At 38.5% G+C, this 15,119-nt stretch overlaps 1 protein-coding gene across 3 annotated transcripts in view; it reads right to left on the bottom strand.

Annotated features, from left to right (window-relative positions):
* Nucleotides 1-769: 769 nt before the first annotated feature.
* Nucleotides 770-15,119, bottom strand: part of LOC145981355 (putative sodium-dependent multivitamin transporter) — a 133,250-nt gene continuing 118,900 nt past the window's right edge. For all 3 annotated transcript variants that reach the window (XM_083114584.1, XM_083114585.1, XM_083114582.1), the window contains exons 10-12: nucleotides 8,794-8,966; nucleotides 4,979-5,168; nucleotides 770-1,299 (exon numbers count right to left, since the gene is read on the bottom strand). In XM_083114584.1, coding sequence (XP_082970710.1) covers nucleotides 1,255-1,299; nucleotides 4,979-5,168; nucleotides 8,794-8,966 — 408 coding nt within the window. In that variant the 3' untranslated portion in view covers nucleotides 770-1,254. The remainder of the gene's footprint in view (nucleotides 1,300-4,978; nucleotides 5,169-8,793; nucleotides 8,967-15,119) is intronic.

The following is a 15,119-nucleotide window of genomic DNA, read 5'->3' as shown; positions in this document are numbered from 1 at the left end:
TCTTTCAAATACTGTTGAATACAATAAGTATAAAAATATTTCTCACAACTTAGGGATTGGTAAAAGTGCTTAAGAAAACCCCCAATAATCCACACAATTCTCTACAGTTTTGCCATGCAGGGAAAAGATGGTATGACCTTTAATAGATGGCGCCACCTGTTCATTGTGAAAGTTTCCTTGCATTAGTAAACAGTTTAAATCAAACAGGAAAGGTAATTACCACCTGAAACTCTATTTTTCTTGCTTGACACAATATTCGATCCAGCAACACAACTTATAATGCAGTGCCATAAAAAAGGGTAATTATGCGATATAGCCCGAACACCTCTCACTCGTTTATTTAATTCATTTTAGCATTGATACTTGCCTATTCTGCATTGCGGAAGATTCTTTGAGGTGAAGTTATGCCTTTTTCCATAAAATAGTGTCAACTTTTCATATTACGAGTCATTATTTGTCTTCCTTGTTCAGCTTGGGTAACAGACAATATGGCGTGCACTCAGCATGGATCATCACGCGTCGTGCTTGTGTTTTGTCGATTTGGAGTGCGTATGCAGTGTTTCAACCTTCTTAACCGAAAAAAATACCTACTTTTCGTGTTTATTATGTCATCACAAACCATTGACGGATAGCCCCAAAAAACCATTCACGATAGCCCCACAAACCATTGACGGATAGCCCCAAAAACCATTCACGATAGCCCCACGGACCATTTCCGGCAAGATTAGGTTAGGTTAGGTAAGCATAGTTAAAAAAAAAATTCTCGTAAAAAAAAAAGGAACGTTTGGAAACACTGGCGAGACCGTGTGACTTTCGACGCTCGCGCCATCTGCAGGTACATAATGGAAACAACGGCAAAATGTTGTCGCTTTACAGAAAATGCAGGTTCCTCACATAAAAGGTGATTATTTCTTGTTCTGCAGCATTCTATGCTGAAGTTTTCAGTTTCCGCGAAAGAAAATACCTCGAAGAACTTCAACAATGCTACAGAATCTGATTTCAGTAAGTAGTTTCTTCTGTAAATTTGAAGAAATCCGTTTGGGCTATATCGCATATTTACCAAAAAAAGTTCACTAGTAAAAAAAAAAAAAATCTATACTGAAAAAAATACATTGACGTTTTTCAAACAAACACATGCATTGTGGTATATGAAAATACATTTCACTTAATACTGTATTCACTAGCATTATTTCAAAGAAAAAAAAAAGTTCAACTCGCATAATATATTCACAAGGAATTATCAATGCTAGATCACTATTGTGATGATATACATTCCATTTTGGTATCTTCTGAATTAACCTAAAAAAAAAAACATACTTTAAACTTACTATTATCAGATTAATTTATATGCATTAACATGCTTCTCTCACCTTTTCACAAGAAGTTAAAATTTAAATAAAATGCGAGATCATTAGAACAAGTAAATGAAATAAGGGACTGCACAGTGGGTCAGAATGTTGAAAATTGAGACAAAAATCTAGCTGGGTGAATAAAGATAGTTTGCACTGTCAGTATTTATAATATCAGAATATATACGAGGGCTATTTTTTTTATCAAGGTCCGATCGGTCGCGAAATTAAAACCACATTGAAAATCCGAAGAAGCTGTGCGCGGATGTGTTGCAGTATGTCTCTAGTATGTCCGTTGATCGCATCACATCGCACTTGTCAGTTTGGAGCGCGCAGTGAGCACGGAAACATGCCTAGAACATTAGAGTCACACGCCAAGTGTGAAGTGCGTGCAGTCATTCGATTTCTCCATCAGAAAGTGTATGGCTACTTTGTTCTGGGACAGAAAAGGAGTGTGGATGGTGGTATTCATGGAAAGTGGCACGACCATCACTGCAGCCTCATACAGATTGACGCTTCAACGTCTACGAAGAGCAATTCAGAACAAGCAAAGAGGAATGTTGTCATCAGGCATTGTCCTTCTTCATGACAATGCTCGGCCGCACACTACAGCTGCAATACAGATGCTCCTGGAGCATTTTCGATGGGAGGTGTTTGATCACCCACCTTACAGCCCGGACTTGGCTCCCTCAGATTTTCATCTCTTTACGCACATGAAACGCTGGCTAGGAGGACAGCATTTTGGCACAGACAACGAGCTGCAGACCAGCGTAGAGAATTGGCTGAAAGCACAGGTGGCTGCCTTCTATGACGAGGGTATTGGAAAGTTGGTACCACGCTACGACAAATGTCTAAATCTGGGCGGCGACTATGTAGAGAAGTAGCTGGAAGGTGTAGCTAAATGTTGCAAATAAAAAAAAAATTGTTTTCACTGTGGTTTTTATTTCGCGACCGATCGGACCTTGAAAAAAAAAAATAGCCCTTGTATAAGAGTCATTCCATGCCAAATCAACACAGATATGTGCAATTTCCAACCTGACCATCTCCGATTTTCATGAAATTTGGGGACTTGAAACTATGAATGGAACTTAGTAACATCCTTGCTTACGGGATATGGCACTTGTCCAGTTTTTTTTAAACAGGACAGAGTGTGACCACACTATGTGGACATTGTGGCAATTTCTTCATGGTAAAATTCTAGGTAGATTGATGGACAGACAGGAATTTATGCTAACTTTGACTTTGAATAATTTAACAATTACAAGATGCACAAAACTAAAAAATTTCATAGTTACTAAGTTCCATTCATAGTTTCAACTCCCCAAATTTCATGAAATTGGTCAGGTTGTGGGCTGTGTTGATTTCATATGGAATGACTCATACAGTAAAACTTCTCAAAAACGGACAGGCCTGGGGGGAAAATAAATATCCGTTATTAAGAAGTGTCCGCTATTCAGAAAAAAGTGAAGGATGTTACACAATACGATAAGACATATTACAGTACGTACTCTGCGACATCGTAGCAGAAGTGACACACACTTCTCAAGATAAGCACAAAGAATACTATCTACTGTCTGCACTTTTAAAAAGAAATACGTTCAGTGTAACATGAAACAATGCACGCTAGTTCGAAATACTGACCATTGTTGTGTCGAATTCCAGGAATTGCGACCGTTTTCTTTCAGGCTGTCTGTTATTAAGAAGTTTTATTTGCGTTGGGAGGTAGTTTTCAGTGTTCACGTCCAATATTAAGAATGTTCATTATTGAGAAGTAATATTGTCATTAAACCCCATGTATTTCTGCCGGGGAATTTTAAAATGTCTGTAATTTAGAGGTGTCCACTATTCAGAGGTGTCCGTTAGGAGAAGTTTTACTGTAATACATAAAAAATATAAAATGATTGAAATTCTATGATTATTCACATGATGACAATGCAAAATAATAAAGTGATGTCATTTACAGAAAGAATTGATTGATCAATTGATTTACTTTATTTTACTTCACTCTTCTTCCACTTTTGACTAATCATGAAGATGAGGATGAGTGATGGTAGGATGAAATTGATGAAGGAACACTCACATGCCTAGGCCAGGAATCAAACCTTGGGTCTCCTGGCATCAATAGTATGTTGTGATAAACACTCTGACATGGAGATCGGCATTTGTACAAAGAAATCTCTTTGCTCATGTACTGAGAGAAACTGAAGTTTTCAATATCACATAAAATCAGTAAAATCCTGTGCTTATTAACATGATCATACCAGGAAATAGAGCAATGGTCATAGTAGGGCAATGGCATGACTAGAGACTAGGATTATTTTGGTCAATTTTATATCTTGCCTTATATTTCTTCATTAGGGTCATTTATCAGGGTGGTATTTGAAGGGGGATGAGAGGAAACTCCCCTTCTGGTTGCAAATATATAGCTTGGGGGAGGAAGTGTACTGGATTCCACCTCCCCCTGGATTTTTTCAAATGCTAAACTGTTGTTAACCCTTTCTGATCCTATGTCTAACCTAGACCTAGTCTGACATCATGATTTTCCACTCCGATGTCAGAAGACATCCAACACTTTTTATTTGTTTTTATTTTGTTTGTTTGCTCCGCTGTTGGAGCCTGTCCAATGTGTTTCCTCATGTAGTACGGACTCTAACCAGCAGATGGCACAGGTACTCTTTCTGTTTCTCAACAGGCCATGTGTTTTGATGTGAACAGATGATTGCGAGTTGTATTCACATACTATTGCATGTAGGAAAATGACAGAGAGGGCATGTAGGTTAATTACAAGTAATTCAAGTAATCCAGCAACCTATTTCCCACCTAAAATAAATAACAGCTGAGGAGCATAGGCACCGACTCCATGGGGCTAAGGGGGTGCTCGAGGCCCCCCCCCCCCCCATGTTGACGATGTGAGGGCAGAGCCCCCAAATAATTTGCTTAAGAGGATCTAATGTATTACTTTGCTTCTCTTGTAAAGATTACTCTGAATTGTGCCACATGAACTTAACTTTAAATACACATTTGTATTTGACAGCAAAGCACATGACTTATTACTATATACTAACGTAAGTATATAATTATGAGAATTGTTAACATTTTTACTAAGAGTTTCAAAAGACGATGTGCATGAACTAGGGGAGTGGATGGGACATTCGGGCTACAAATGGCTCTCACATGACATTCAGAACGAGATCGTTGATATATTAGGGAGATCTGTTTTGCGCTCCATGGTAGCAGATATTAAAAGTTGGGAATGTGAACAATTGACGTTCTGCATTCGAACTGTGAATGAAGATTTTGATATTTTTGAGGAATTCATGGGCTTTTACGAGATTCCAAACACTGAGGCCAAATCTTAAGAAAATGGAGGGAGTGAGTCATTCATTAATTTATTTGAGTAATCAGAGCCCCCCCCCCCCAATAATTTTGACAAGTCGGCGCCCCTGCTGAGGAGTATGAGAGTGGCAGAAAAATTGGATTGGAAAGGGTTAATATTATTATTACTAGACCTCAATCTCACCCCCTAAATGAAATTCTATAATTCATTTATGAAAATTCATATGCTATTTTTGTTACAAGTTCAATTATTTTAGTGGAAATGCATCAATACTAAATAATATAAAATTTACCTTCGAATTTTGCTTCTTCCTCACATACTTGGATATCGGAGGGCTGAAAAGTGCAGGGTCCAATTCCTTCTCCTTGTGATCAAACAAGTTTCGGATCCAACTAACAAGGATTCCGATAATCAGTGTTACCAGAAATCCAATCACAGAATACCACATGTATGAAATTGTGTACAGGGGGAAGTACTCATCACTGAAACAGAATCGGAACTATAAATACGTTACATTCAAAGAAACTAGGCTAGAGTTCATATTAACAATAATGCAGTGTCCAATATAAGGTTTTTAATGACATTGTACTGTGTAGAGTGGCAAGTGCAGGAGTTTATATGTTTTACCATGAGGAATAAACTACAGAAGGCTGTTCTGCGTATGTTTGACCATACGTAATTCCTTCCTCCCGTGCGCAGAATGAACTTGCCTGATCTTGGTCGGGCACGTTTGTCAGTGTAGTGTGTGAGCTGTGAGAGAGTGGTTGAGTTTTCTCGCTGGGCTGAAAATCCCACCCAAACTGAGCCGTTTTTGGGAGGAGAACGTTGTATAACTTTTCCAAGTGTTTGTGTTTTCTCACTCAGCCAAAAATGCCACCAAAACTGAGTCGCTTTTGGGAGGGTTATGTTGTAGCCCTTTACGATGCAAAGTTCAGTGTGTCAATGATCAGGAAGCAGTGTAAGAGCAAGGGTTGTGACATTAGTTTGACTTTAATCAAGAATGTGATTGGCCAAGTATAAGAATTCCATGGCCCCAGCATTCGGTTCTCCAACAAAGGGGACGGGGAACATGGCCGTGCACACAAGCCACCACCAGTATTCAGGCGAAACTTTGCAGAATGGCCATGCAGGAGAATCCCATGACCCAAAGACAGACGGCGAATCGTCTAGATGTGTCTTTGGGAACTCTTAACCACACCTTGCGCCAACAACTGAATCTTGAAAAGGTGTTCAAGGCTACCGGTCATCACCTTACCGATGCCCACCAATCCATCAAGAGAAATCGGTACTAGTTCACTATGGGGGTGACACCTATAGCTAAATCATATATTTCACACTTTTTTACATTGCTAATGTACTATTTTGGAATGCAGAACATTTCCTAAGGTGAAATAATGCATTTCTAACTAAGATAATGTCTATTTCTTACATTTACTTACTGTTACTTGTTATTTCCATTCTGTAACACACATTATGGCGACAGTGTACTGGTTCATTGCACGTTGTGCGAGTGTTTTGTCGATTTATGCAGTGTTGCAACCTTGTTCACCGAAAAATACCTACTTTCGTGCCGGGATTTGAAATTATGCTAATACCTCGCAAACCATTGACATTAGCCTCACAAACCATTGACGTTAGCCCCACAAACCATTCACGTTAGCCCCACAAACCATTCACGTTAGCCCCACAAACCATTCACGTTAGCCCCACAAACCATTCACGTTAGCCCCAAAAACCATTTTCTGTAAGGTTAGGTTAGGCAAGCATAGTTAAAAAAGAATAAAAAAAATTAAAAATACTCGACATGTCATGTTCTAGTGAAAACACAGTGATTTTGAAACACTTATTAAGGGGTTTACGTCATCTAACACACGGAACATTGTGCTCTCGTCCAGAGAGCAAATGGCAGCAGCAGAAACAGCATGTCGGACAGAGATTTTCGTAGAAAACAACATGTATTTGCATTAAAATGGATCAAAACTACATTCACGAACTTCCACAATGCTAGAGAAAATGATTTCCGTAAGTACTTTCTCCTGTAAATTTGAAGAAATCCGTCACCCCCATAGTGAACTGTTACCAAATCTTCATCACACACCTAAAGATCGTCCATTGCATTCTACCAGGATACGAAGGAGGCTACTGAAATACAGGCCATACCTTTCAACGATATACCTGTGAAGTTTCCAGATGCAAGTCCAGTGGACTTTTGTGGATTTAGACTGCTTAAAAGGACTTTGGGCAAGAGACGTGTGACAACTGTGAATGCATTGAAAGCTGTGCAAGAGGAATGGAACAAGATCCCCCTCATAGTTCTCCGACGGAGCCTTCTGCAATGGAAACTACATTGCTGGACCATTGTTCGGAACCAGGGGAGACACATCGAGCATTGCCGCACCTGGCACCATGGATTTTCGTAACTATTTGGTAAGTACAATTTGGTCACATATACGCGGAACAGCCTCTGTATTGATAATCTCACTCATGGGTGATGGAAAGGGAGCACCAAGTTAATCAATCATGCCCCACCTTGGAAACTGACAATGCTTAGTTGGCTGCAGCAAAAGTAAAAAAATATTATCTCTATGATGACAGTTAACATTGTAGATGGTAGGCTGCAAGCAGCATGTAAACCTTGCCTAATGCCCACTTAAGCTTCATGTCCAGTATTCAGCTCATTAGGGAGCATGGCACATGCAAGATTTTATTTCACAAGGAGCTGGAATTATAAAAGTAGATAGCTGTGTTCTCGTAATTTCATAATTACAATTTATATATAACCTTAATTTTAAAAAAGGTTATTCAAAGAAGACCAAAATGGTAATTTGGGGTCATTTGAAGTTAGGTTGTCAGTTACAAATTGATTACCCACCTCCCCCAATTTTCTTACCGCTTTCATTTGAAAATATAAACGATTCTTTCAAAATTTCGGGAGAAGCCATATACAGAAAAAAAAAAGCTGATCATATTACCCTACATGCCCAGCACATACTGCTCATTTGTATTATCTTATGTAATTTAGTCTGTATTATATTTCCAACTTAAAATATCCAAAACACTTCTCAATCACAGCTAAGATGTGCACAAAAACACATGTGCACTATGAATTGTGGTGTTTATACACTATGGTTTACTGGATTGACTGATATGAACTTTTGGCCAATAATGAAGTAACAATCCAAAATTGACCAATATCAGTAATATTCTACCGATCCAAAATAAAATTACAAATGGTTATTTAAGAAACTGAATCGCTCATTGTTCTCCTCAATAAATGTATGCTACCAGGTGACTTCAGTGCTGAATATTTCGATATTTGCTTTTTAAAAAATTAGTACATGTAGGTTACATGTTTATTACCATAAAAGTATAACAAAATTTTACAATATTGCACTAAATTATGAGAAATTAAATATTAAACTTATGAATAATTTTACCGATAAACTGATATTCATGCCGAATAATGCCAATGCTGAAAAAGTGCTGATTAATCTGTCCCATCTTTATTGTTTACTATACCTAAGGAAGCTTTCAGACTGAAGCGACATATGACAGTCGACAAGTGTCATTTGGAAGTGAATCCTTATTAATCAATGCAACCTTTCAAACTGAAGCATCATGACAAGCTGCACATGTCATATCTTGTTTGTGTATTGCTCAAACCGGGCAGATTTCTCAATGGCATGCATTGTGTCATCACTAGGGTGCAGATTTATAGGCACTAAAAACCTCTGAAATAGGCAGGCAAATGGGCACCAAAAATGATTGAAATAGGCACTATAAACTAAGAAAAAAACACTAAAATAGGCATTTATAGGCACTATAAAAATGCATTTTCGGACAAGAAACACGATGAATCATACTTTAAACATTGAAGCCTATGTTTTACTACAAAGGAATAAAAAGGGCAAATAGGCAAAAATCCACACACTAGTCATCACAGTCTGTTGCTCATGCATGAGTGGTAAATGCTTGCTCAAAGACTGAAGTGGCCTGTGTTGCTTGTTACTTCGGTGTGAACTCCCGCTGTCACACGTCACTTGTTGCTTTGGTCTGAAATCTCCTTAGAGGAATCATTTAGTCCTTGTCTGCCATACATATACATACCTCTCATTAGATGGAGTAGCAGGAGTGCTGCTAATGTTATCATAAAGAAGGACAGTTGCATTTTGAACACAACCATATGTGTACCTGGGAAGATATGGCAGAGGTGGTTTAGGTCCACCAAAACCTAACCACAACGAAAAGCCAAGTCCCACTAGTAATCCCATGACAGCACCCTGTAGAAAAAATGGTACTATTATAGTATGGGGGGTGCCACCTATAAATCATATATTTTGCACTTTTTTACATTGCTAACATACTATTTTGGAATGCGGAACATTTCCTAAGGTGAAATAATGCATTTCTAACTAAGATAATGTCTATATCTTACATTTACAAGTACTTACTGTTACTTGATATTTCTATTCTGTAACACATTATGGCGGGCGATAGCGTACTGGTTCAGGGCACGTTGTGCGAGTGTTTTGTCGATTTGTGCAGTGTTGCAACCTCGTTTACCAGAAAATACCTACTTTCGTGCCTGGATTTGATTATGCTAATACCTCACAAACCATTGACGTTAGCCCCACAAACCATTCAATTAGCCCCCAAAACAATTTTCCGTTAGGTTAGGTTAAGTTAGATTAGGCAAGCATAGTTAAAGAAAATTAAAAATTAAAAATACCCGAGACGTCATGTTCTAGTGAAAACATGGCGAGTTTGAAACACTGACTATAGGGTTACGTCATCTAACACACGGAACATTGTGCTCTTGTGCAGAAAGCAAATGGCGGCAGAAGAAACAGCATGTTGGACAGAGATTTTCACAGAAAACAACATGTATTCGCATTAAAATGGATCAAAACTACATTCACGAACTTCCACAACGCTACATAAAATGATTTCTGTAAGTACTCCTGTAAATTTGAAGAAATCCATCACCCCTATACTATAATGTTACCGAAAAAATAATTACACTTAGCATAGTTCTAATATAAATACTCTAACACAGGGGTTCCCAAACTTTTTCGTTTTATGGCACCCTTAGTGTTTCAAGACACTTCTGCCGCACCCAAGTCCGAGTGAAGGCTGATCTAACACTTGCAACGCTCTATTTAGTGTGGTTAGGTTGCTTGCCTTAAGTTAAAAAAATAAACATATATTTAAAATTCAGAAACATTTTATGTGTAAAAGTACTAAATAAGTACATCTTTGGAATGAGTGTCATTTCAGTAAAAATATTGGAAACTTTTGCAGTGCCCCTGTACACACTTTGGAAACCACAGTTCTAACAGAATACAGTGTGAGTAAAGATAATAATACTAGTAGTAGAGAAGCATACTAACTTTGGTTGTATTTTTATTATTTAATGTAACTTTCCTATCAACAAAGGAAATTTAGGATAATTGTGGTGATCAAGATGACTGATGGTTAGAGGAAATTTATGAAGGCACCCTTGCAGAGAAATAACAATGCTCAAGTGAGGACTTGAACCTGGAACCTTCAGCAGTGAGATGGAGTCACCCACTCAGGGGGCTCTGTAACTGAGGCAGTTATGCAACTGTATATTCGTAAGCAGGGGCGCCGACTTGTCAAAATTATTGGGGGGGCTCTGATCACTGAAATAAATGAATGAATGACTCACTCACTCCCGATTTTTTAAAAATAAAAATATATATAACTAGTATAGCAGTTTTTAAGCAGCTAGTATATTCCTCATGCAAATGAAATGTAACAGGAAAAACATTTAGAAAATGTTTCAAAGTCTCTTTATGTCTTTTGTGTCTGCTCATTTGTTTTTTAGATAACAATTAACATTTTTATTGAAAAGTATGTATTTACATTAAGAGACCAACCTAACAGTTTTATGCTGGCCTCGGTAGCCAAGCGTGTTGGGTGGTCGACTTGATCCAGAGGTCTCGGGTTCCAGTCCCGGCGAGGGCATGGGTGTGTTTTAATGTCCGCAACAGACATGTGAATGAATATTTAACAGTTTTATTTAATTATTTACATAAATGCTAACACAAATGGCAGGAAAATAGTTTTACTTGTTTGTTCTTGCTACAATATTTTACTTTTTAAATTTAATTTTGCAATAATAAAAAAAATAGCATGTACACTAAGATATAAAGTGACATAAACAACAAAAACATATGAACATGATTTAAAAATAAAGCAAAAGTTGCTCTAAGCAGTGGGTTATTTTTTATGAACTCATCAACGAGCGGTCTCAGGTCCAAATTATCAAGCACAGTTTGATGTATGTGGAGTACCTTCTAAGCTGCTTAGTCTCTTCTGCGTCATTGTAGATCTCAAATATGTCTTTAGTCGGCTAATAGCACTGAATGACCTTTCGGCTGTGGATGTCGTCACTGGCACAGTGCGGAGGACCATCATGAATTTGGCTCCTGGAGGGTGGTATCTTGCAAACGAAACTTCCTTATGTCACGCATGGTAGTTAGAACCACTTTCTTCTGTTTGGCGATATCGCCAAGCATGGACATGTGTAAGGAGAGCCTATCGGCATCCAAATCTTGCCGAAAGAATTCTAGCGTTTGCTGAAAGTTTGTTGTGCAACTGTTCACAGATGAGATGCATTCTCGACGCCAAGGGTCCCGGGTTCGAATCCCGGTCGGGCTTGGTTGTTTGTGAATGTCCATTCATCAATTTCATCACTCATCCCCATCTTCGCAAATTAGCCAAGAGGCACAAAACGCGAAGTAAAATAAACTAAATCAATCAATCAATCAATGAGATGCATTCTTTCTCTACGGCTGTTACTTTTTGTAGTCCTGTACATTCATGTCCTTGTTTAACACATGATTTTGCTGTGTCACACACGTCAGTGTATATTGATTTATAATGCTATTTTGGAGTGTAGAACTTGTGATGTTTGGCAGCATCAGGATTTTCAAGTCTCTTAGGGACGTGACGTTGCCGGGGCAATTCTGGCTCATCAACGAGGCTTGATTTGCCCTCTGTGCATTTCAGTCAGAACTGCTCAAAACCCATTCGCTTTTCTTGAAAGATGTCAGTCAGGTATTTTAGTTTTGATTCCACTTCTGTAGCACCAATGCGTGGAAACTGAATCTTACAGTTTACCTCTTCTATTGGACCCATCACATGGCAGTAGAGGGAGAGAAAGAAAAATGTCTTGAAGTGAAGCATTGTCTCCAGGTATCCAGCACATTTTGATGCTGCGTCAGTAGAATCTTCTTCAGAAAATTTCTCAAGAAATTTGAGAAGGTTTTCATAGTTCCTTAAGATCTGTTGCATACTGGAGGCTCTCAACGTCCACCGACGAGGGCAAAGTGGACGCAGTCCAGTATGGCCAGCCTTCTCATTCACATCAATAATATTCCTAAATATTTGCATTCTTTTAGGGGATTCCCAAACAGTCTTTAACAAGTCGTTGGCTAAATTCATTATGTCTCTGATTAATATATGTAAAATAGTAAATAATAATTATATACTTAGTATATAGTAATTAAGTCATGTGCTTTGCTGTCTCCGGTCATAGCCCCCTCAAAGTTGATGGTTTAGCGGTCTCAGCCCCCCAAAGTTGATGGTCTAGAACATTTCAAATATGTATTTAAAGTTAAGTTCATGTGGCACAATTCAGAATAAACTTTACAAGAGAAGAAAAATAATACATTAGATCCTCTTATCAACATTATTTGGGGGGCTCTGCCCTCTCATCATTAACATTGGGTGGGCTCTGCCCCCACATAATTAATATTGGGGGGGCTCGAGCCCCCCTAAGCCCCATGGAGTCGGCGCCTATGTTCGTAAGGGAGGACAAGGGTGAATTCCTCTATGGTTGCAATCTGCAGCCCTCAGGAACATACATCATGTAAAATCCCTATGCTCGAAGTTACAGAAATTTCCACCCCTTAGAAATTTGTCATACACAGTTGCACATACACACACACTACTCTGAATCGGTCGCAAACATGTTTTAATATGTTTACATTTAAAACCCGGTACATATAAATGTACCCAATAGGACATTGTAAAACAAGCATCTTATGCATTCTTTTTAACACAAAATCACCCAGTAGATTTGGTATTATCATAATGGATTTATCCATGGGGTAATTTTTTTTTAATTCAGTTTATTTTACTTCACTTTTTTTGTGCCACTTTTGAGTAATTTGCGAAGATGGAGATGAGTGATGATATGATGAATGGACACTCGCAAACATCCATGCCCAAGCCAGGATTCGAACCCGGGACCCCTGGTGTTGTAGCACGATGTGCTAACCACTCTGCCACGGGGGCCAGCCATAGGGTAAATGTGCTCCCAAAATATTTATTATGTTCTCTGTGTATAAAAAATAAAACTAAACTTCAGGGTGCAACAGCCTATAAGGACCAGGGCCTGCCACTGTAGCTTTTTTTTCTATTGGGTGACACATGGTCAGAGAATCGATTCCCAACACTGATATTTCCTGGCAGTCGAGACAGGAGCCCACTATTTCTCCTTTTAAAGTAGCTCCCCAATCGTTCTCATGATACTGGGACAGCAATGAGGCTCCTACCTAGAATCGAACCCAGGACCATTCACACCAAAGGCAAGAGCACTAACTGTATGACTACAGGGTACATGTACAAGGTGTGGCTAGAGAAAACCGGACTGTTGCTACAAAATCTTTTATTGGTTATATTGTACAATGCGAACATTATCCCCTTAAAAGTACTCCCCTGAACTATCGATACCCTGCTCTATACAAATCTTCCATTGCTGGAAGCAGTGCTGGAAATCATTTTCTGAAATCATGTTCATGACCTCCGTTGCTTTGGTTTTTACAGATTATATGGTCGTAAATCTGGTTCCTGTCAGTGCTGATTTAACCTTTGGGAATAAAAAGAAGTCGCACTGAGCGAGATCTGGTGAATAGGGTGGATGTTATAACACTGGGATCCCATGCTTGGCCAAAAAAGCCTTGACTGACAATGCCGTGTGGGCAGGAGCATTGTGCTGATGAAGAATCCACGACTTGCTTTTGCACAAATCAAGTTGTCGTCTTCTTACTCGCTCACGAATGTTCATCAGCACAGGAATGTAATAATGTTGGTTGTTTTGCAATAGATCAAGTACTCAAGTGACAATCTTTTTGAATCAATTAACCGACATTTGCAATGTTTGATTCAGTTTTTGACGTGCAAGGCCGTCCAGGATGAGAGTCGTCCGCGATCACTTCTCGTCCCTCTTTAAACCTTTGAAACCACTCAAATGCTTGCGTGCGTGATACTCTGTATACTTCCTTCAACAAACCATAAGTTTCTGTGGCGGATTTTCTGAGTTTCATAAGAAACTTTAAATTGATACGCTGTTCCACTTTCACACTTAACATTTTTCCGATGGAGCACAGATGTACGGTTCACTTCATCCACAAGCTACAGTGGAACTGAGCGCCGCGTACCCTGGAAAATCACACAGTCGATAGGCAGGATATCACGTTATACACTCATGTACCGCTTGACCTTGACGCACTTGCCGTTTGTCGACAGCAACATCAATCCGTTTTTTTTCTAGCCACACCTCGTATATGTATCTTCCCCCTAAAAATGTGATACTGTTATAAATACAAGGAGGCATTTGGCAGACCTTTGGCCAGTATTTGTAGAGGGGAGAGGAAAGGGATCTTACAGAGAGCACACTGTGGAAGAAAAAAAAAATGCTGAGTTTTCCATATATATGGTCCTAAAATAATGCCATATTATCCCGATCCAATGTTAATGGTTAAATATTAGAAAATTGAGAAATATCACTTAAAAATATAAATTCACATCACTGACACAACGGTTGCATCATAAACTGACATGCATTATTGGCATGACTAAAATTACGAAAATGCAATGGAAAATAAGGCTTTTTCAAGGGACAAACTCCTGAATAAAAATGCATCAACAGATCTCAAAGTGTATAACATGCTTATTTCAGACACATACAAGCAATGAAACAATGAAGAGCATTCAAATTATTTCATTTCAAGATTGGGAAGTCATTTTGAAGGAGCATATCAAACTGTTCTGGAAAAAAAAAACATGACATTACTTGCCCCTACAGTGGAAAATGTATTCATTCACTGTGCTTAGTGCCAAGGGTATAACTAATTTCCTAATCTTTCATAACCACACAAATGCAATAATTCTTCAGAAATGCAAGTAAAATGTGGTTCAGTCTTCATTCATACTTACGAGTAAAATTTCCATAAGTGTAAATTGTGTTTGCAGGTGTCAAATTGCCACCAGTTCATAGTATAGAAGAACTATAAGTAAATGAGTTGCAATTGAACACTATATTTATTAGATCATTAATTTTACACACATCAATATGCAACAATAAAGTTTTGTAAAGAGAGTTTCTTTTTCATTAAAACTAC

This window comes from Lepisma saccharinum, chromosome 29 (assembly GCF_977018435.1).
Source record: "Lepisma saccharinum chromosome 29, izLepSacc3.1, whole genome shotgun sequence".
NCBI classification, from domain to species: domain Eukaryota; kingdom Metazoa; phylum Arthropoda; class Insecta; order Zygentoma; family Lepismatidae; genus Lepisma; species Lepisma saccharinum.
The sequence above is the reverse complement of the archived record's forward strand: the minus strand, read 5'-3'. Positions and strand labels throughout refer to the sequence as shown.